Source organism: Natator depressus, chromosome 19 (genome assembly GCF_965152275.1).
Source record: "Natator depressus isolate rNatDep1 chromosome 19, rNatDep2.hap1, whole genome shotgun sequence".
NCBI lineage: Eukaryota > Metazoa > Chordata > Testudines > Cheloniidae > Natator > Natator depressus.
In genome coordinates, this window is record NC_134252.1 from 8,045,137 (window position 1) to 8,066,920 (window position 21,784).

Consider the following 21,784-nt stretch of genomic DNA (forward strand, 5'->3'; position numbering starts at 1 on the left):
CTGGCTATTACGGAGGGGGGGGGAGAAGAAGGGGAAATTGGATGAAACCATTCCTTCCTCCGAAGGGGGTGGTAGCCTGCAGTACTGCACTCAGAACTGGGGTCAGGCCATTGTCCTGCCCCCAGGACTTGGCCTCGGGATTTTTGCAGCCTCCCCCTTGCAATGGGGAGGCAGCTGGGCCCTGCATGCTCAGCACTGCTGCTAACTGATTTATCTCCTTAGACTGACCTAACACCTGGTAAAGCAACCCACATCCTTTTATGTATTTAGCCCTGCTCCTGTATCTTCTACTGCATACATCTGATGAAGGGGGTTCTAGCCCATGAAAGCCTATGCCCAAATAAATTTGTTAGTCTCTAAGGTGCCACAAGGACCTGTTTTTTTTTAGTTTTTGGTTGGAGTATTCCTGGGGATTTCATCACATGACGATCTTTAGTTAAAAGATCATGTAATTCCTGGAGACTCCAGGACAGTCCTGGAGGGTTGGCAGCTGGACAGCTGAGCCACTAGTCACAGGAGAGCAAGGCAAAGAGCAACCTCAACCACTCCCACTGCCACAGCGTGCCCTCCAAATCTCTAACCCACAAATCAGCCTGGCCTGAGCAAAGAGCCCCAGCTAGGTTTTTCCCTAACCCCTCTGCTGGGTCACAAGAGATTTTGTATTTCCATGGAGCCGCAGAGAGGTTTAAGAGTGATTTTATTTCCACTCTCCAGCCTTGGAGTTTGCTCAATTCCAACATTAACTCCATTGCTAGAGCGAGAGTAACTACTGCTGTGACTCGCCAAATGCTGCCATCTAGTGGCATTCAGGGCCAAGGGGTGATGCTGTAACTGACACAGTACTGTTACAAAAACAGTCCCATCCCTAGGAGTTAACAAAGCCAGGTGGTACCCCTAGAATGCAGTGTCCATGAGACAGATTGATACAGAAAAGCTGTTAAAACAGAACCCCACTACGGGGCAGGAACAACAATGTCATTACTACCAATGCTGTAACAATTAAATGCATTTTTAAAACTAACCTGGTGTTCCTGGCACGTCAGCTGGATACTAACAGGCACTGAACGCTGTCATTTTTAATTTATTTATTTATAATTTACTGATGTTACATAAACATTTATGATGCCAGTGTTTTGCAAAAAGGACGTTGGTGCCGTAAAGATCATCCCAGTGGAACGTACATAATAGAGAGGTTAGCCATGAAACAGATGCCCACCTGCCATCAATACAAGTTTTGTGTATTAGTAATTGGCTCAGGTTCTTTTTAATTATCCATACTTTTATGAAAAAAGCATTTAATAATTTGTTCAGTGATAAAAAGAGTTCCATAGAAACTGAATGGCTGACAATTCCAGCTGACACGAGAAATTCAAGCAAAGTACAGAAATTATACTAGTTCTGTTTAATTTCTTCTTGCCCTGTTGGTCTAGATCAGTGCTTCTCAAACTGTGGGTCGCGACCCCATTTTAATGAGGTCACCAGGGATGCCTTAGACTTACTGGGGCCCCGGGCTAAAGCCAAACCCCACCATCCGGGACTGAAGCTGAAGCCCTGAGGGCTTTGGCCCCCACCATCTGGGGCGGCGGGGCTCAGGCTTTGGCCCCACCATCTGGGGCGGCGGGGCTCGGGCAGGCTCAGGCTTTGGTCCCCCATCCTGGGGTCATGCAGTAATTTTTATTGACAGAAGGGTGTCACAGTGCAATGAAGTTTGAGAACCCCGGTCTAGATTTTCTCTGCAGTCCTGTAACCATAAGGCACTTCTTCCACACTCTCCCATTCACATGCTGCTCACACAGTAGTTATCTTGATAGGATTTCCTGTCACAGACTTAGTACTAAGTTGTTCTTTCCCCCGTTTAATTACACCAGATTTTTGCTACTCTAATATTTCAGATGATAAAATCTGTATCTTTCCCTAACACAACTGACAATTATCTGAAAAGCATCTTTTGACCCATACCATCCTCCACTACTGAATATTAAGAGCTAAGATCCAAAGCTGGATCTACATCCTTGATATTCACTCAGATTTATAGAATAAAGGTGCTTCCTTGTGTTTTCAATCTGTTTGCTTGTGTTGCAAGGAGAGGATTGCTCCATGCAGTTCTGAGAAGCTAAAACCAGTCTGACCCAAGGAAAGTGCTCTAACAGGGTGCACTGTAGTGTTAGTCCTATGATGACAATCCCCTGGAGGTGGTAATTAACCTGAGTGGATGCTCTTCTGAGCTCCATGTTAACCTCAAACAAAAAAAACCCATTACCCCCATCAAGAAAGCTCAAAGAAGTTTCCGAGGTGCCTACTGCCTTCTGTTCTCTGCGTTAAAGCAACGGTTGTGTCCCTTACTCTTCCCTCAGATACAAGTTTGTCCATTTCATGATGGCACTGTCAGAGGCCAGCTCCCCTCTCTCTTTAAAGACGTGTAACATGTTCATCTAGGTCTGCTATAGCATTCTTGTTTATTTCATTTCTTTGTAGATTCTACTATATATAGTCTCCCATTCACCAAGTCCAGAGCGCAAAAGGGAATATTTAAGCACAACCCAGGCAGCAAATGTAAACTTGGCAGGGCTCCAGATCTGCACTGAGGCTTTCTTTGCTGACTTGTCGGAGGAGAAACTGATCCGTGTCACAGTTTGCAGGAAGCCTGAACCACTTTGGAACTGGTCCTTCTGTTCAGTGCTTTGCAGATAAACACACCTGCCTCCATCAGCTTCTGTAGATCCACTCCCTTTACGAGACAGAGATACAACAGTTTGTACATGCACCTGCTGGGTGGGCTGCACAACAACTATGCCACCACATTCCAGACTGGTGGGCAGCTTTGGAAAATGGTATGCTGTTCTGGTAAGACTCTTGGTAACTGGTCACTAGTGCAACTCTGACAGTGGCATTTAAAGTCACACATTCCTTAGTGTGCACTCAGGGAAGGAGTGGGGGAAGGGAGAAACTCAAGGTCAAAGGCACCATAAAGGAGTGAGGCTAAATCCAGAGGGAGTGGGGCTGGGGAGAAGAGGGGACACAATGACCTTTGAAGCTGGAACAATGATCAGCTGTGCCCATATTCTTTCCCCTGTGCACTCATAGAAAGGTGACGTGTAGGAAGTTCGTTACTTATTACTGCTCAGTGTGGGCTCGGTTTTCTGGCTGTTTGCTTTAATGCCCTCAAGTCCAGACTCACCGATTCCAATTCACTCCCTTATCCTTGCCGTGACAGACAACAAGGGCTCCTTCAGCCAGACAAAGCCTCACTGTATTTGGGTGGCAATCACCCGAGTACAGGGAAGCTACGTCTGCCAGTCAGGGAGTCTGTAGGTCAAGTTTCAAAGCCACGTTTCGAGCCCCGATGGAGAGCAGTGTGAGCAGGCCAGTGCCATGACAACAGTGAGCCCACTGTACTTACGGTATGAATCCCCAGGCCATGTAGCATGTACACCAAGTCTTCTGTAGCTACATTTCCTGAGGCTCCTTGTGCGTACGGGCAGCCTCCGAGACCAGCAACTGAGGAATCGACCACACTCACACCCATCTGAATACAAAACAGGCGTCTGTAAAACTGTCTGCAGCTCTGGTCCCATCGTACTGTAAATCAGAGCAACAACACCGCCCACGTTTGGGTCAAAGGAACAAGCATCCTCTGGCTTGGGGAAGAGATTTAATAAAGAACTGAACAGGCATTTTGGACAGTGTCCTGGTCAGTCCCTCATGCCTGGCTGGGTAGGGGAGAGCTGTGCCAAATCCAGGCAACTGATAGTCCTGAGAATCGTTAAAGTCCAGTCCCTAATGCAGCCCAGATAGGTGAAGCACCCAGCACGCTCTTGTTTTACTCTCATGTGTCACAAGATACGAGACCAACCCATATCCGTGATGTTCCGATGGAAATGTCCTATACTAGTTTGCACATACGCCTGATCTTCTATTAATTCATTCTCAGGGCCATAAAGTGCTACTAACACTTCCCTCGCTACAGCAGTTTGACAGACCTTTGTAATTCGTGAGCAGAGCATGCAAATGTACCAAAGTGCTTGTTTCAGATACGACTCACTGCAAAGAATGTTGAATCTAGTTACTGCAGCCCATATGGAACCCAGCAGAATCCATTACTCGGATACCACTGGGTGAAGAACCCCAAGTGTTGATGTACCTGAACCAAACCAAGGACCAGCTAGGGGACTTGTGACAGTTTTCACTCACACCCACCATGATTTTCTTGGTTTGCATATATACTTACACGTGCACACACACAGGAAAGGGGAGAGTGAGAGACCCTCAGCACATGAGGGGAGACAAAACCCACAGATATTGTTCACTGAAGCAAAGGAAGACTTACCTGAAGTGCTACTAAGATGTTGGCGAGAGCCTGCCCATAGGTATCATGGCAGTGAACAGCAAGGGCCCCAACGGGTACCTCTTTCATGACTGCAGAGAGCATTTCCTTCATGCTCCCAGGGGTCCCAACACCGATGGTGTCACCCAGAGAAATCTCGTAGCACCCCATTGAGTACATCTTCTTGGATACCTGCCCCAAAAATGACACACTTAATGAGAAAACAGATTTGCTATTAGGATCCCAAAGCACTTCACACATTGAGACACAAGCTATAGAGAGGGATCGTTTCACTTGCCCTGAAAATGCAGCCACCTCTGGGGTGGAACAGGACAATCATCAGACTGCACCCAGAAACACTAGATACACACAGTAGAGGACAAGAAGTGACGAATACCACTTCCAATTAAATCTGTCTTAGCACTCACTTCCTCGCTGAGCTGGCAATTGGAAGAACACCCCTAATTCTTGGTGGGAGATGTGGTCATTAAATTTCCCGGTGCATCTCCACAAGCAAACAGCACCCTATTCTGTCTCATGCAAAAAGCAAACCTCCAAGCAGCTCAGGGCACCTGATTCTTGTCCCAAGCATACCGAGGATTAGATAGCCTCTGGCTACATTTATGGTGTACTCACCTCTGCAACTTTAGCAGGGGCAATCTTTCCTTCATAGGGACAACCAAGAACACAAGAAACATACCTGCAGATAAAGCCTGAGATTAGCAGGGGGAATTTGGGGGTGGTGGGGGAATAGAATACAGGCTAAGTCAGTCAGTACATGCAGCATTCTAAATAATGGGAAATTTCTTCTAGTTTTCCAAAATACGAAGGGTGGAATTCCATGGACAAAGGCTCACAGCCTCTGTAATAATTCCCTCTGCACAAAGAAACAGGCAGCCATTACTGGGGTCAGGCACCCTGCTAACCATTTAATACTTCACACCACGATGCAGGGAGTATTTGTGCGAAAATGAATTAATGTAATTCTGGATCCTTTGATACAGTGGCTCTCAACCGTTTCAGACTACTGTATCCCTTTCAGGAGTCTGATTTGTCTTGTGTACCCCCATATTTCACCTTACTTAAAACTGACTTGCTTACAAAATCAGACAGGAAAATACAAAAAAGTGTCACAGGACACTCTTACTGAAAAATTGCTGACTCATTTTTATCATATAATTATAAAATAAATCAATTGGAATATAAATATTGTACTTACATTTCAGCGTATAGTATATAGAGCAGTATAAACAAGTCATTGTATGAAATTTTAGTTTGTACTGACTTCGCTAATGCTTTTTATGTAGCCTGGTGTAAAACTAGGCAAATATCTAGATGAGTTGATGTACCCCCTGGAAGACCTTTGCGTACTCCCAGGGGTACGCATTCCCCTGGTTGAGAACCACTGTTTTGATAGAGCCCAAGATATCATTAAAACATTAAGAAAACTGAAGCTTAAAAGTGGTGAAATCTGCTTTCCACAGGGACAGGAAGATTCTATTATTTGAGACCTATTCACATGTAACCCACAGCACTGAGAGAACCGAATTTGAGAGACCTAGTCATATGCTGTACTCCTAGCCAGGAGCTCGGTTCAGGACAAGTTACTCTTACAAGTGGCCTCAGCACGCTTTGACCATTGTAGAAGAGAGGAAAATGACTCAATAATGGTATCTGGTCAATGAAAAGGAATTAGGATTCTTTTGTTTCCAAAGTCATGCAGACCAGGAAGCAAAGTAAATAAAATCAGCATAAAAAGAGATTGGAGTAAATCTCCCTCCTCTGCTCCTGGGAATTTAAGGTGGGTCATAAGCAGCAAATGGGATGGGAGAGAGGTCCCAGGCTGCACTGTTTTTGCGGGTACAGGAATGGCTTCAAATCAGTACAGTTAAGTGGTCATCACCTCCCCAACGATATTAGCCTTGGGTACTTCTGGCCCATGGCCCAGTAGTCCTTTTCCTGTATGGTTTGACATCATTAGCACAGGTTAACAAACTGGTTTGATCTAGCACTGGGCTCTCTTACCCTCTGACTGGAACACTGGCTGCTCCTGCTGCGTGCATCACTTCACTGAACCTCTGCAAACTCTCCTCTATGGAACAGTTAATGTTCTTCTTAGTGAAGAGTTCAGAAGCTGCTCCAAAGATAGACACCTCTTTTGCCCCTGCTGCCACCTTCCCACAGGGAGATGAGAAAGAACAGAAGGACTCATTTCTGTTGCTAATAAAGCACTTGTAAAAGGTCTGATCCTGCAAGATGCTGAGCATTTTCCACTCCCATTGACTTCAAACCCAACAAACAGGCCCCAGCTCCCACTGACTCAGCACCAAGCAGTTAAGCTCAGTGTTACCACCGGCTGCACTCGACAGGTCAATATTCTTCTTGTTATACTTGCATGATTTATTGTGAAGCTCAGATTCTTGCACATTACTGGTAGAGCCGCGTGATAATACTGCCACTTCACATTTTGCCTAACAAGTATGTATCAGCAATAATCTCAATGGAATGAGGAATTTGTGTGGTCGTAGCAGCCTGTATCAGTGAAGATATACGTTGAAGGGATAAAGCTATTTACTCCAGAGGTGCAGTAACAGATCATTACTGGAACAAAGCCTTATTCTACTGAGATTATTGGTTTTATAGGATTTGTAATTTTAAAATTTATTTTCCCCTAGAGAGAATTTTCCCTGAAGACATTTTGTACAGAGTACGTTGAAAAAAAAACCTATTTTTTTTTTTTTTTTTGTCAGCCATGCTCTGTAGACTCTTTGCAATTTCTGAAGCTGTCTGTTTTTAATATAAGGGCTTTCTCCCTTACAAACCAGATTCTCATCTCAATTCACCCCACAGCAAAAACATAACCCTTGATTTGAGACATCCGAGTGTGTCATGGAAATGATTGCAAAGCCATAAATGCAGCACTAAAGCCACGTCCACAGGATATAGTGGAAGCAGAGACAGAAGGGTTTGTTTAGACAGAAATAACACTGCTGATCACCAAAAGTGGGGGCGGGGCGTGAATCAAGAACACAGATTTTTGCATTATAAGTGGTGTGTTTCAAGTTCCCACTAGGAAAGACCCTCTTTAGATAAATTACAAGAGCTGCCTGCTGCACGTTGATAGGAAAAAAAACGAACAGGAAATGTTATAAAGTACAATTTCTACATATCTCCCACTTGTTTGAAGTGCTCCCACCCAGACAATGACATGCATAATGCACACTAGAGAACTCAGATCTGAAACACAATACATTTCTCTTACCGCTGCTTGAAATCCTTTAAGATTAGGGGTCAGTACTGGGTAGCTGACACCAGGAAATTTCTGAATTCCCTGCAAGACTTCTGTGTGGTCAGCCATCTAACCAGCAAATGGAGAAAAACTTTAGAATATATGAAGAGGTTATTTATTCAGTGAGTTAAAAAAGCTTCTTAAGACCGTGTCTCAAATGAGAATCCAAGGGACTAGCAAAAAATCATGACTTAAAGAGATGGCTCTTTAAAAGCCAAACAAAACTGTACTGGAAACACTGAGGATATTTTAAAGTGATCACTTAAGAGTCATCCACTCAAGGAGAGGATCTCTCTTGTTCTTTTTGTTGCGTGTCCATTTGAATCTGCACTTATTCTTCACTGGTGTTCAAAGGGAAGCTCTAGTCTGTCCTATTAATAATGAGGCAATTATGACTGGTGTAATATCACCCTATGCTCCCTCACTCTACCGGTCACCTCTTGTCTTATAAAGAGAAAAGGAGGACTTGTGGCACCTTAGAGACTAACCAATTTATTTGAGCATGAGCTTTCGTGAGCTACAGCTCACTTCATCGGATGCATACTGTGGAAATTGCAGAAGACATTATATATACAGACACCATGGTGTCTGTGTATATAATGTCTTCTGCAATTTCCACAGTATGCATCCGATGAAGTGAGCTGTAGCTCACGAAAGCTCATGCTCAAATAAATTGGTTAGTCTCTAAGGTGCCACAAGTCCTCCTTTTCTTTTTGCGAATACAGACTAACACGGCTGTTACTCTGAATCTTGTCTTATACTTGATTGCAAACTCTTTGAGACAAGGACTCTTTGGTATGTGTGATCACAGTGTTCTGCATAATAAGGCCCTAATCCCTGATTGGAGTTTATAGGGCCTACCATAACACAAATAATAATAAATGCTATAAGTGATCTAACTATAACAGAGAACAGGCCAGTGAAGCAATGTTAGGTTATTTCTGACTCAGGAAAGTTTAAGACGATATTTAACAGTGCAAAATAGAATATTAACAGGCTAACAACTTTCTGCAACCATACTGAAATCCACTTTCTGATCACACAAAATCCCAAGTAATCCCAGCTACTGACCTGAGGAACCCATTTGGGAGACACAAAACTGGTAGCCTCTATGACTGGAAGTCCTGTTTCAGACAGCATATTAATTAAGCTGATTTTCACCTGTGTAGGGACAATATTCTACAGGGAGGAAAGAGAAACATCCCTAGATTAAAGTTACTTTACAACAAATCTTGTTAATACAGCAAAAGATTGTACATCTGTTGAAAAACTCCTTTTTCAGAAGAAACTAAAAGTGATAATACAGATCTACTTTATTAAAGGACTTGTTCTATTATAATAGGATCTTTAAGAAAAATGTGATGCTTTATTCTACGAGTTTCTAAGCAAAGTACTATTCAGAATTTAGAGAAGATTTTTCAACAATCCCCCGTCAGTTTCACTCCACTGCTAGCACATCCAAAGCGGAATACTTGTGCCATGGTCCCATGGAACATCCTCAGAAGTAGAAGCCAGTCACACAGATAATTAAGGGGCCAATCCTGCAGACTGCTCTTAATTCCCACTGAAGCAAAGGCACTGTCTGCACAGCCACAGCAACTGAATTTACTTATGGCTGTTAACAGCTATGGCTGAAAGGGGTTATGACCAATTTGGTCTGGCCTGTGTGGGCAGGACCTAAACCACAAGATAAGCAAATTAAGAGGCCCAGGCTTTGGCCCGGGGTGGGCAAACTTTTTGGCCTGAGGGCCACATCAGGGTGTGAAACTGTATGGCGGGCCGGGTAGGGAAGGCTGTGCCTCCCCAAACAGCCTGGCCCCCGTCCCCTATCCGCCCCCTCACTGCTCCCGTCAGAACCCCTGACCCATCCAACCCCCCCACCCCGCTCCTTGTCTCCTGACTGCCCCCTCCCAGGACCCCCCCGCCCCTAACCACCCCCCCCATCCAACCCCCCTGCTCTCTGTCCCCTGACTACCCTGACCCCATCCACACCCCCACCCCCTGACAGTCCCCCCAGGACTTCCACGCCTATCCAACCCCCCACCATTCCCCATCCCCTGACTGCGCCCCCCCCAGAACCCCCGACCCATCCAACCCCCCCTGCTCCCTGTCCTGACTGCCCCCCCCCAGTACCCCCGGCCCCTTATCCAACCCCCCCGCTCCCCACCCCCTTACCATGCTGCTCAGAGCAGCAGGAGCTCGCAGCCCCACCGGAGCCACCCCGCTGCTGGGCAGGAGCGGCGGGCCAGAGTGCGGGCAGCATGGCACACTGAGGGTGCGGGGGAGGGGCTGGGGGCTAGACTCCCTGGCCCAGAGCTCAAGGGCCAGGCTGGATGTGGCCTGCGAGCCGTACTTTGCCCACCTCTGTTTTAGCCCTTGCCTAGCTAGGCTGCAATGAAGTTGCGATGAGTTCAGCTACAACTGAGTTCACAGCCGCTATTAAGTGCAGTTGTGACGCATGCAGGGCCTCCCTTCATTTTGTGCACTGCAGTAGACTCTGGTTGAAGTGCTGAAAAGAAGCCTCACTTCCCCCTTAATAGGGGATATATCACAGCTATGTCATCACACCATGAACTGGAGCTCTCCAGCATCAGCTACAAAACATGGCTCTTTCCCAACAAGCTAACAATGGAATTTTTGCTATACCATACCTCTCACTCTTGCTGCCTAGACTGTACAGACTTTACCCTTCACACACTGTTCAGCGCGGACAGATTTTTTTTTTTAAACAGGTAAACAAAGCAACTGACTTAAGACAGAACGTAACAGCCCTGGGCTTAGCAGCCTTGCATATGTCCTCAGTAGTTTTATTTGTGTTCTCTCTCAGGAATTTAATTACACTAGCTATTAGACCCTAATATTGCAGAGTTGTAAGCAAAGCTTAAGTTTACATACATGGGCAGACCCATTGAGTTCAATGGTGTTACTGAGCTGCATAAAGTCATGCATGTGCTTAACTCTTTGCAGGACCAGGGTAATAGCAAACTACCCTCTGGCAGCAGACATGAAAATCTGTTTTGAATACAAGAGGGAATTCTTGTTCAACATAATTTGTAATACAAATAAAAGACAAGCTCACCTGTGAGTTAATTATATCACCCTCTCATTATATACATAGGGGAGGTATAACAGAAGTTAGATTAGGCTGAATGCCTCAAGAAACAAGGGCAAATGGACTCATTAACAAAAAGAAAAGGGAGTACTGGTGACACCTTAGAGACTAACAAATTTATTTGAGCATAAGCTTTCATGAGCTACAGCTCACTTCATGCTCAAATAAATTTGTTAGTCTCTAAGGTGCCACAAGTCCTCCTTTTCTTTTTGCAAACACAGACTAACACAGCTGCTACTCTGAAACCTGTCATAAACAAAACACATTTGGCAATTTATATGGCAATAAATGTATTGGAAGTTGAAGAAAAAAGTAACAGGATTTTGGGGAGGAGATTGTGAGCTACAAATATATTCTGACTGGGAGAATCAAATAACGCAGGGCAGTGTTGAAACAACAGACTCACAATGTTCAAATGTTAAATCAACAAGTTATTACAACACCCTCGGTCATAAGCGGAGCACAGAGAGCAGAGTCCCTTACTTTTTCATTCTGCAGTCCATCTCTTGGGCCAACTTCAACTATTTTCACTTGTTTGGGAAGGGAGCCAGCTGCCGTAGAGCTGATCTACACAAAAGACAGAGAGAGCAGGAAAAAAAGACCCTTTAAAACCACACAGGGCAACAATTTTTCATGTTGTTTTTTTTTTTTAACATTAACTGTGTCTATGATTGTTTCACATACTAGGAAACATAGAAAAGGGCATTCAAAAATCATGAGTCAATCCCCAAAAGCATGAGTTTTTAAATAAAAATAATAAATGTGGGTGTTCTTTGTATTTACCTTCTGCTTTCTGAGCCTTTGAGGGCAATCTGGGTCACATTTGCAGGCTTTTCTCTGCAACCACGAGAGCCAAAAACTTTTTTTGTTTTGTTTTGTTTTGTTTTAAAGAATAGCAGAGAGACTCACAAGTGAATCCAGGAACCAGAGCTTAGCGCCAACTATCAGGACTCCCCTGATGAAATCAGAAGAGCTGGCAACACTTAACCAATTAGCCAGCACGGCCCTTTGAAGACCGACTATTTATACAGCAGTCTCTCCTTAAAGGGGTCCGGAAGAGCTGAAAGGACCAGGCGGTCCGCCCATAACTAAACACCTGCTCCGTGACCCCAGTGGCCAGGCCGTGAGGGCAGCCCCACGACGTAAATCTGGGACTGGTTCAGTCAGGCCAGGTCCGCGCCGTGAGCTTCGGGCAGCCGAGCTCCTTCGCCCAGGGCTGCGAGCCCGCGCCTGCCCTGGGCGCGGCAGCCAGGCTAACGCCCGGCGCGGAGGCAGCGGGGTCCAGGGAGGGCCTCCGCTGCCCACCGCCTCTCAGAGAGGAGGATTAACTGCCCCCGCAGGGCCACAGGGTGGTCGTGGCCCCCGTAGTGTAGACGGGCCCCGAGCTCTCCGGAGAAGCCGGACGGCGGCGTTGCTATTGGAGCAGCAGAAGGGGGGGGGCTCCCTGAAGTAGATGCGAGGGCCCGGGGCAGCGGGGAGTCACTCACCGGGCGGAGCGAGGCCGCCAACCACGGAAGCGCCCGCTTGGCCGCCACCATCTTGGAACGCTCACGTGACAGACGCCCCCTTGTCATGTGACCTCTCCCCCCCGGGCCGCCCGCTGCTGAGCACGTGACCCGAGCCCCGCAAGCTCGCCAGGGCCCACTCCGCCGCTTGCTCCGCCAGCGACCGTCAGCTCCGCGCTAGCGGGTCTCAGGAGCCGGCCGGGGCAGAGTTAGCCCCAGGCTCGGCACCTGCCCCCGGCCCCGTTCCGAGCCAGCGTCCCATGGCTCTGGACCGGAGCTCCCCGCGGCCCTTTCCCCAGGGGCGGGGACTTCAGCCTTGAGGCTTGCAGGAGATGCGGCTGAAGCCCCTTAGAGTCTAACCAATTTATTTGAGCATAAGCCTTCGTGAGCTACAGCTCACTGCATCGGATGCATATGGCGGATGCTCCATGTGAGCGGAAGCTCACGAAAGCTTATGCTCAAATAAATTGGTTAGTCTCTAAGGGGCCATAAGTCCTCCTTTTCTTTTCGGGGATACAAACTAACAGGGCTGTTACTCTGAAACCTATCATGGTGATAGGCTCTCAGATGTGAAGGACTGGAAGGGGCCTGGCCCCATCAGACTCCTGAAAGGGGTGCAGTTCTCTGGAAAGCTTGAGAGCCATTGCTCTAAGCCATTTTTACATAGAGTCTGCTATCTTCTGCTTTGCAGCACACTGTTGTTGGGTTGCTGTACAACACTTTGAACAGGGACACTTGTGTCTATAAGCACTTTCCTCCCCGCATGCTCTAGTAAATTGCAGACTCATAGAACAGAGTTTCATAATTTTAACCTGGATGTGCTATGAAATCCTTCTTTTACAAACTTATCAAATGTAAGTACTGAGAGGGGCTTTTTTGTTTAACAAAACTGAAGAGTTATATTGATTTTAAGTCAGACCAACAGTACCTCTGCAAAGACTTACAAGAACAGATTACCATCTGCCTACAGCTCTTTCCACAAATGTAACTACACCCATATCTTAAGGACAAGAATTTAAATTCAGTTGAATTTATATGAATGTTAGAGAGAGCTCAGATTCATTCTTTAAATTCATTACATCTAATCTCCTTCAAACATTAATATAAATCCACTTATTTTACATTATAAATATTTGTAATCACACCTAATTCAGCTTTAATTCACATGAAATGAATGCAGCAGTGTTTTAATAGAATTTTATTTTTTAAATTTACATATGAAAATACACTGCACATAATCTGAAAAAGTGCTTAATTCCAATTAGACTTTAAATGGCATAATGGATTCACCCTAAACAGGATGTTTAATAATTTCACACACCAGAAAATAAAGTTAGGCTACTGCATTTTGATTAGAGTTAAAGACTAGTTTCAAGAAGCAGATTATGCCATTTAAGTGACATGAATATTCAAATCAGTCAGTATAAAAGATTCCGTTTCAGAGCTCCTGAGCTGATAGCTGTTAAAACATAGGTGCAGTGGACAGCTTCAGTGGAGACCTGCTCCTGTCCTGAAGCAGTGGATGTTTTTTCCTGCTTTGTTTTGCTTAGTTTGATGGTGCAGACTTACACACCAGTACAAGGCATGTTCCTTGATCATAAACAAACATGAAAATAGTTCCATCCCTCCATATAGTCTGGTTAACAGCTATATCTTGAACATTTTGATAATTAAAAATGTGAACTCTCTCCTTTAGCAGGTAAGCACCCTCTTGGCAGGGTGACCATCGCTCGTTTTGTCAATCTTAAGCATTTGTAAGGTACCCATCACTGTAGTAACTGAGCGCCATTTATTCACATTCTGTGTTTGCGGGTTGCAGATCCTAATTCAACCAACTTTGTAGCTGTCCCACACTAATTTTGTTCACACTCCCACCCACCTTATGTGACTGTCATGCCTATTAGGCTGCAGTGCCATGGTTAAAGGTGGCAAAGTGATAACATCTGCCAAGAAGCCCAGCTAAGGATCTCTCATCGCAGTAGTCTGACCACACTCCGAGGTCAAAATCCAGCAACAGAACATTACTATTGCTGGACATGTCTCTCGGACAGATGAAACGTTGCGTATAGATCAGGCCTTCGTTCCCACCCAAGATGCACTGACCTAGCTGTTTTCTTGGCCAGAGTGGCTCAAAGCTATTCTCTGAGATGAGCAAGAAAAACAATTTATTAAGATTCCTTCACCTTCAAAAAAATATCAGATCAAAGCAAAAAAGCGATCTAGTTCCTTGCTTTTCTTTAAAGTAACTATCACGCCACACCTTCTAGCTTGAGAGTCCAGCAACACGGCACTGGGAGAGCAGATGGAGGTACATAGGGCAAAGTGATCATCAACCCTTTATATAGGGCCTTCTCCCACTTCAGTGTCTCAGAGAACCCCAACATAGTCACCTGAAGAAAGAGGGAAAGAACAATATTCATCTGTTGCTTCATGCACATACTTCCTGTTTAAATACATCTCAGTCAGCAAGTTCAATGTATTTGCAGACACTCAAGCGGTTGAGCTAGCCCCCAACTACTTTCCATCCCGCCAGAGTTTACTGAGCTGCAGAGTACTGTACACGGCACATTTGTGGCCCAGCATCTGCCTATGGTTCTTCACTGGGGAGAAGTTTCTTATGGCAGTTTGGAGATGACACAGCCCCCTCCCTGTGCCATTTGCAGTGAGTAGTTTAATAGGGTTTTTCTAGTTTGTGTTGCCCTGTCGGAGTGGTCCTACTGCTTTTTGGGAGTCTTGGCTCATTTCACAGCAAATCAAGTCAATAGAAGCTGGCAACTCTGTGGAAGAAATGCCCCTGGCGGTACTATGTCAGGTTAACAAGCAGTGCTGACAAGTCCTATCCAGCGTTTCTTAGAGAATAATGGTGGCTTAAAGCAAGGTGAACACACAGAAAGAGGGATCGCAATTCCTTTAAGACCCAAGACTAGAAGTAAGGGAAGACAACTTTATATATACTTTCACCAGATATTTAATGGAACCCAGGCTGGGCCATCTCAGCCTTTAGGTACCGAGATGGACTCATGAGATTAATTATCTACTCTTCAGATTCCTTACTTGTGTGCTTGAAGATGGAATAGGTGAAGACAGCTTCAACACACCACTCTCTGGCCAGGTCAGAAAGATGGCATAGACAGTTGATCCTTTAGAAGTGTACCTGAGGGAATATAAGATGGTGTACAGAGGTGTGCAGACCACCAAAAAATACAGAGGGAGACACAAGCATCTGGCTTTGTCAGAAGTAAAGCAAAAAGTGCATGCCTCCCCCCCATTAATCAGTCTAGTCATATTGGGAAAGCCAGCCGCATAGGGGTCACCTGCTTTCCTTGCATACCTCAATACTTTGGAGCCACCATTTATCCAGTCAGCAGGGACTGAGGAAAGCTAAACAAAGTCCACATACGCTCCCTAAAAACAAAAGGTCACCTTGCAACATAGCCTTGCTTTAAGCTGCTGTGGTCACTAGTGTAGATTAAGCTCTTGTGAAGCTTCATGTTGGTCATTTCATTATTCTCTTTAAAAAGAGTTTAGGTTTGTCGTGTTCTGGTCTCCTTACACACTTACTATACACCTCTTCCTCTGAGGAAATGCAGTTGCTGGGTAACAGCGCACAGATCCATTACACAAGAATCTGGGAAGTAAATACCACCATAATAAGCCAACCACAGGAGTTTAGGGAGACAAAATGCAGTCATGCAACTAAGAATTTTAGCCAAGACCATGGGGTTAAACACTCCTACTCAGGAGAAGCACCATGGAATCTTTAGTGTTTTACTTTTGATTTTTTTAAATTTTTTTTTAAAAAGCATGGAACAGTCCAATACTCAGAGAGTAGAGGGCCACTTGTGAATCAATGTCTTTCTAGTGTTTATTTTTCTTTGGAGCTCTGAGTAGCGAACTCAACCCTTCTTTGCTCATGAGACCACAGCCTGAGATGGGTGGCTGTTTCAGAGTGGTCTTGTGTAAAGTAATCCTTACCATGCATCAGTTGTGGTGTTCTCCATCTGCACCCGCCACGGCTTAGAAGCATAAATTGCCTCCCCATTAACACGCAGCCATTTTCCAAGGGACAGAAGCCTTTCTTGAAAGATTGGAACAATCACCCCTTCTTTTGTAGGGCCCACATTGAGGAGATAGTTGCCTCCAAAACTCACAGTCTGCACTAGTTCCTGTGACAGACAGGAAAATAATGTGAATCCACTTTACTTTCCCTCTTGACTATGAAAGAAAGAACCTGCATAAAAGCTTTATTCACATCATCCCTGCGACTTTAGCCATCACCCTGTCATACTGTTTTGCCAGATAAGTAGACAACCTCTAATCCCCAGCAATCCCCCTATTTATATTAAAATGTTCTTACTGAGATAATACTTGATTCATCCATGAGCTCATTGACTTGCATGTTGCTTCGATAGCCCCAAGACTGTTTGTCAATAGACGTGCACATCTCCCACTTGTGCTGTGGCAGGGTGCCCGGCTTGTATTTATCGGCACAGTTATAGTATCCTCCATGATGGCAGGAGCAGTTATTGCACCAACGGTCATTTACCACAACAGTATCCTAGAATGAGGAGAGATAGTTCAGAGGAGAAACCGTTTTGACTTAGACACTCAATCCTTCTGCTGCAGTTTTTCAAAGGAACAAGTTTGTGGGTTTTGTTCTGGGATCTTTGGTAACTAGTCTCCCGATAACGACAAGTACATTAATTATTTTTGATTAAAAGGTCAAATACTTTAGATGCCCTCAACAATTTATATGCTTCGACTGACCCTAAGGGTTTTTGACTTAGATTGTGCCAGTAGTAGAAGCTGCCTGATTTTCCATATTTATGTAATGGCCAGAAGACATGAAGGAAATGCAGATAGCAGTACCTTGACAGGACTATCATTATAAAGCCAGGCAAGGAAAGAAGTAGAGTTCCAATATGTGTCCGGACCCTCCCAGTCACCATCTGACCAAACCAGATCTGGTTTATACCTAGGAGACAGATGAATGTTACTAGAAAATTTAACATTCCCACTTTTGGCCCAGCCCAAAGAGAAGACTAAACTTCATAAGCAAGAATTAAAAATACTGCCTTGTGACAATTATCTTTGCTTTCACATGCTTGTCCTATTGTATGACATAGCCAGGAAATTTGCCTGGTGGGGGAACAAAAACACACACCCATGAGGGAGATCCTTGCTGCAGCATAGGATGGGAGTATCATTCATACCCAAAGTGGGGGTGTAGCACTAACAAAAGAGGGTAAGTGCAAGTTGTCTCCATGCAGGCATAATGGCCAGTAAATAACATTGAGGAAAAAGTGTTCCCAAGCACAGATAGACAACATGATCCCCTTCTCAGACCACCTCAAATCCCAAACTGCTGCTGTAGGAAGGTGAGATCTGCCTTGTGGTTGAATAGCAAATATTAAAGTGTCTCCCTTCCTCTGCCCCACATCCTTATCCCCCTAACAAATAAAGAAATACAGTAATATTCAGGGGCGCTAAAAGGTTGCAGCTCTTACCTTAAAACAAGATCATAAAGCTCTGGCATAGTTTTTGAAATGACAAAATTCTGTGTCTTGAAGCCATTTTTTTTGTCATCTAAATACAAAGGATTAAACCACTCTAAGAGAGAATGGTACAGTCCATAGCGTATGTTCCTTAAATATTAAACAAAGAAAGGAAAGAGATGAAAGTTGGGTTAACAAAAAAGTACCAGTTTGAAAAAAAGATCTCTCTGCATATTCACTACACTTGTGAAGCTTACGTTAAAAAAAAAAAAAAAGAGAGAGAGAAAGAGACACAAGCACCTACTATTGTAGTATTCAGTGCTGAGTCTGCATTAGAGAATCCTATATCCAGTCATAGGTTTCAAAATACTTCCAAAAGGTGGGTAAATATCACACTCCTTTCCTCACATATGAGAGAGACTGAGTAACTTGCCTAAAGTCACACAGTGACTTAGTGGTAACGTCAGGAATATAGCCCAGGTTGTCAAACTCTGATTCCCATGCCCTATTCCCTGGATCTTGCCGCCATCCTGTAGGAAGCCAACAGGAGATTTGGGTACGAGAGTTCTCTTACCCTGAGGCAAAACAGTTCTGTTGAAAAGTATGTGCTTAGGGACAAATTTATCAAAAAGAACTAGGAGACACTAATGGGCATCTAATTCAAGAACTGGAAATAGTTCTTGGGTAACAAAGTTTTGCCAGTATGTACAAGAGCAGTGACATACCTTTCTCTGAGAGCTTGTCCCAGTTCACCCACTAAGTCTTGATGGGGCCCCGTATCCACAGAATTCCAGTTCCAGGACACAGGAGACCCCCAGTTTGTGAAGCCCTCATGATGCTTTGTAGTCAGCACCACATACCTGCGGAAATCAAAGCCCCTTGTTCAGACGGAAATAGAACCTACCTAAGATACTCCAAATCCAAGAGGTGTCTCAGATTCCTTTTCTGACTGTACCTGTTTGCAAGTTCTCTTCTAAGAGTTTAGGAGTTTTAAATGAATTTTAGTGCTGATAAAAAGGTGACAGATTGATACCCTATGCAGACAGAACACAAGTAGTGAAACAAACGCCTTGCCCTCAAACTGGAGGGAGAACTTCTAAGGGCAAAAGGGTAAACCTAAGAATAAAAATCAGTACTGTCAGAGTGGCATCTTTCAACAGCACTAAATCCACTTTCAAAGTTAGACACATTAAAGCCACTGAGTGATAAGCCACCACTTTCAAGTGCTTCCATGGTTCCAGTGAACTTAATGGTTTTGAGACTCATTTTACAAAATGAAATCATTCTTGCTTTGTGTAAGTTTGTAGAAACCATATCTCACTAAGGTCTCAGAAAGGGACTGTCCATTGGCTAAAAGAGGAAGCAGCTACTTAAGTAAATCACCTGACATCTGCTCTGGTGGAAGGCAGCAGAAACTGGTTCCCTCTGGCTCTAGCTTTGATTAATGCAAGTTTTAAAATCCATGAATGTGTTCCTTTCCTGGGAATGATGCATCCTCAGGGTGCTACAATCCAGGGGTTGGCCCCAGCAGGGAAATGTACTCCTTGGTTCCTATAGTGTTTGTGGCACCTTAGAGACTAACCAATTTATTTGAGCATAAGCTTTTGTGAGCTACAGCTCACTTCATCGGATACATCCGATGAAGTGAGCTGTAGCTCATGAAAGCTTATGCTCAAATAAATTGGTTAGTCTCTAAGGTGCCACAAGTACTCCTTTTTTTTTTGCGAATACAGACTAACACGGCTGCTACTCTGAAAACTATAGGAACCAGGGTTCTGCCCTATGTACGCTCTGCCCACTGGAGTGGCTCTGGATCCTGGGATGGAGCAGACCAATGGCCCCTACAGATGTTTTACATGCACAAAGGTCACCAGTGACGGCACCCACTGAACTCCTGCCCCAAGGGACCCCCCTGTACCTTTCTCCCCCAGCAGAGCCCAGGGCCACCCTGCCCTCAGAGACTACCCCCTCCCTATCTTCTATTCCCCTTCCCACCCAGCTACTGCTTGCTCCGCCCTTGGGGTGCCCCCTTGCCCTGGTTTGCACTCTCAGCCCAGCCCCTAGGCTACGTCCCATTAGAGACCAAGGGGCCTCTCACTCCCTCTCAAGTCACCAGTGCCGACACCCCCACCCCCACCTCCGCTCACCCGCAGGCCACTCCCCATTAGAGACCAAGGGGCCCCTCACTCCCCCCCAAGTCACCAGTGCCGACACCCCCACCCCCGCCTCCGCTCACCCGCAGGCCACTCCCCATTAGAGACCAAGGGGCCCCTCACTCCCCCCCAAGTCACCAGTGCCGACACCCCCACCCCCGCCTCCGCTCACCCGCAGGCTACTCCCCATTGGAGACCAAGGGCCCCTCAAGTCACCACTGCCGGCTCCCGCCCCGCGCCCAGGCGCGCCCGCCGGGACTGACCTGGCGCCGGCCTGCTCGAAGAGCCAGGCCCAGTAGCGCGGGCTGAAGTCGCGGGCGGTGAAGCGCGAGGCGAAGTCGGCGTAGCTGGTGTTGGGCGGGTAGTGCTCCCGCACGAAGCGCTCGTAGTCGGCGCGGCGCTCGCCCTGCCAGTGCCACCAGAACCACTCGGAGCCATAGGCCGGTACCGAGAACACCCCCCAGTGCACGAACACCCCCACCTTGGCCTGGTCGAACCACGCCGGCAGCGGCCTCGCGTCCAGGCTGGGCCAGTCCGGGCTGTAGCGGTGCCCGCCGGCCGCCCCGGCTACCAGCAGCAGCAGCAGCCCCCGCGCCTCTCCCAGCGACGCCATCTTGCCCAGGCCCCACCCTTCCGCCAACGAGACGGGAGCCGAGACGGGCCAAAAGGGGAACACAAGGCGCCGAGGCGCTGACCACGTGACGGGCACCGTCCACGTGATGAGCGGGGCCGACGCCATTGCTAGAGCGGCACTGGTCAGGGGATGTCGCGCGGACAAGCCGTCGCCAGCGAGGCCATGGCCACGTGGTTCCCGGGGCACGCTGGCGGCACGTGCTGCCCCTGGGATTGTCTCAGCTCAGGCACTGAGGCAGAGGGCAGGTCCCGGGAGCTGGGGGGCCCTGGGAGCCCCTGTCCAAGGCTGGGGCGAGCCCCCGCACCACAGAGGGCATCACCCTGTGGGGTGACCCACGGGCACCCGGCCGGCTGGGCCTGCCCCAGGACTGCCCTGGGTGTCGCTCTACAGCTTGGCTCTTTTGCCCACAGAAGCAAGTTGGTCCAGTAAAAGATATGACCTGACCCAGCTTGTCGCTCTAGTGTCCTGAGACCAGCACAGCTACAACTCGGCAGATAACACACGTAGTGCAATGACATCCATTTTGCAAAGGCATCCTTATTTCTGTGGTAGCAGCCACTGGTAGCAAACAGCAGAGGCCGACAACAGCACGGCGTACGACTGCTTAGTTACTCTAGGGCAGGGCTGGGCAAACTACAGCCCGGGTGCCGCATCCAGCCATCCAGACGTTTTAATCCGGCCTTCTAGCTCTTGCCAGGCAGTGGGATCCAGACCCTGCACCCCTGACCCTCTCCCGCACCCCAACCCCCTTTTCCCAGCCCTCATCCCCCTCCCACCCTCTGAACCCCTCCATCCTAGCCCAGAGCAACCTCCTGCATGCCCAACCCCTCATCCCCCGCCCCAGCCCAGAGCCCGCACCCCACGCTGGAGCCCTCTCCCCTCCCCCGCAACCCCCTGCCCCAGCCCAGAATCCCCTCCCACAGCCTGAACTCCTCATTTCTAGCCCCACCCCAGAGCCCACGCCCCCAGCCAGAGCCCTCACCCCCTCCCACACCCCAACCCCCAATTTCGTGAGCATTCATGGCCCACCATACAATTTCCATACCCAGATGTGGCCCTCGGGCCAGAAAGTTTCCCCACCCCTGCTCTAGGATTTCTAAGCCACAGAGAAAATATTCTTTATTCTTACTCTGTATAGAGTTTAACTATTAAAACAAATAAGCCATTTAACGATGTGCTAATAGATTTACCATAGCAGTTTGCAAGCTAAATACAACATAGTGGTTTATAGTATGCAGCACAAGAGGCATATTTACATATACTACTGCAGGT

General features: G+C 46.7%; 2 protein-coding genes across 3 annotated transcripts; both read right to left on the reverse strand.

Annotated features, from left to right (window-relative positions):
* Positions 1–1,105: 1,105 nt before the first annotated feature.
* HMGCL (3-hydroxy-3-methylglutaryl-CoA lyase) lies at positions 1,106–12,295 on the reverse strand. 2 transcript variants are annotated; one of them, XM_074934645.1, is made up of 9 exons: positions 12,213–12,295; positions 11,209–11,292; positions 8,685–8,792; positions 7,587–7,682; positions 6,350–6,498; positions 4,961–5,024; positions 4,328–4,516; positions 3,401–3,526; positions 1,106–2,728 (listed from the first exon to the last, which is right to left on the reverse strand). In XM_074934645.1, exons 1-9 carry the CDS (start codon positions 12,261–12,263, stop codon positions 2,627–2,629), a joined length of 969 nt encoding a protein of 322 aa, XP_074790746.1. In that variant the 5' UTR covers positions 12,264–12,295; the 3' UTR covers positions 1,106–2,626. The 2 variants fall into 2 exon arrangements, with proteins under 2 accessions (XP_074790746.1, XP_074790747.1); XM_074934646.1 differs by lacking the exon at positions 12,213–12,295 and adding an exon at positions 11,509–11,713.
* Positions 12,296–13,466: 1,171 nt separating this feature from the next.
* Positions 13,467–20,510, reverse strand: FUCA1 (alpha-L-fucosidase 1). Its single transcript, XM_074934659.1, has 8 exons — positions 20,142–20,510; positions 18,451–18,585; positions 17,738–17,875; positions 17,100–17,205; positions 16,588–16,788; positions 16,206–16,396; positions 15,285–15,384; positions 13,467–14,620 (listed from the first exon to the last, which is right to left on the reverse strand). The coding sequence occupies exons 1-8, from the start codon at positions 20,489–20,491 to the stop codon at positions 14,480–14,482; spliced, it is 1,362 nt and encodes a 453-aa protein (XP_074790760.1). The 5' UTR covers positions 20,492–20,510; the 3' UTR covers positions 13,467–14,479.
* Positions 20,511–21,784: the final 1,274 nt, after the last annotated feature.

Coding starts and splice junctions, on each gene's coding strand:
- HMGCL (XM_074934645.1), bottom strand. CDS start 12,263: ATGGTGGCGGCCAAGCGGGCGCTTCCGTGGTTGGCGGCCTCGCTCCGC. Junction 8,793..11,208: donor ATGGACTGCAGAATGAAAAA/GTAAGGGACTCT, acceptor TCCTCCCTGTAG/AATATTGTCCCTACACAGGT. Junction 7,683..8,684: donor CTCCCAAATGGGTTCCTCAG/GTCAGTAGCTGG, acceptor TTTGCTGGTTAG/ATGGCTGACCACACAGAAGT.
- FUCA1 (XM_074934659.1), bottom strand. CDS start 20,491: ATGGCGTCGCTGGGAGAGGCGCGGGGGCTGCTGCTGCTGCTGGTAGCC. Junction 17,206..17,737: donor CTTTATGATCTTGTTTTAAG/GTAAGAGCTGCA, acceptor TCTGTCTCCTAG/GTATAAACCAGATCTGGTTT. Junction 16,789..17,099: donor ATAATGATAGTCCTGTCAAG/GTACTGCTATCT, acceptor TCCTCATTCTAG/GATACTGTTGTGGTAAATGA.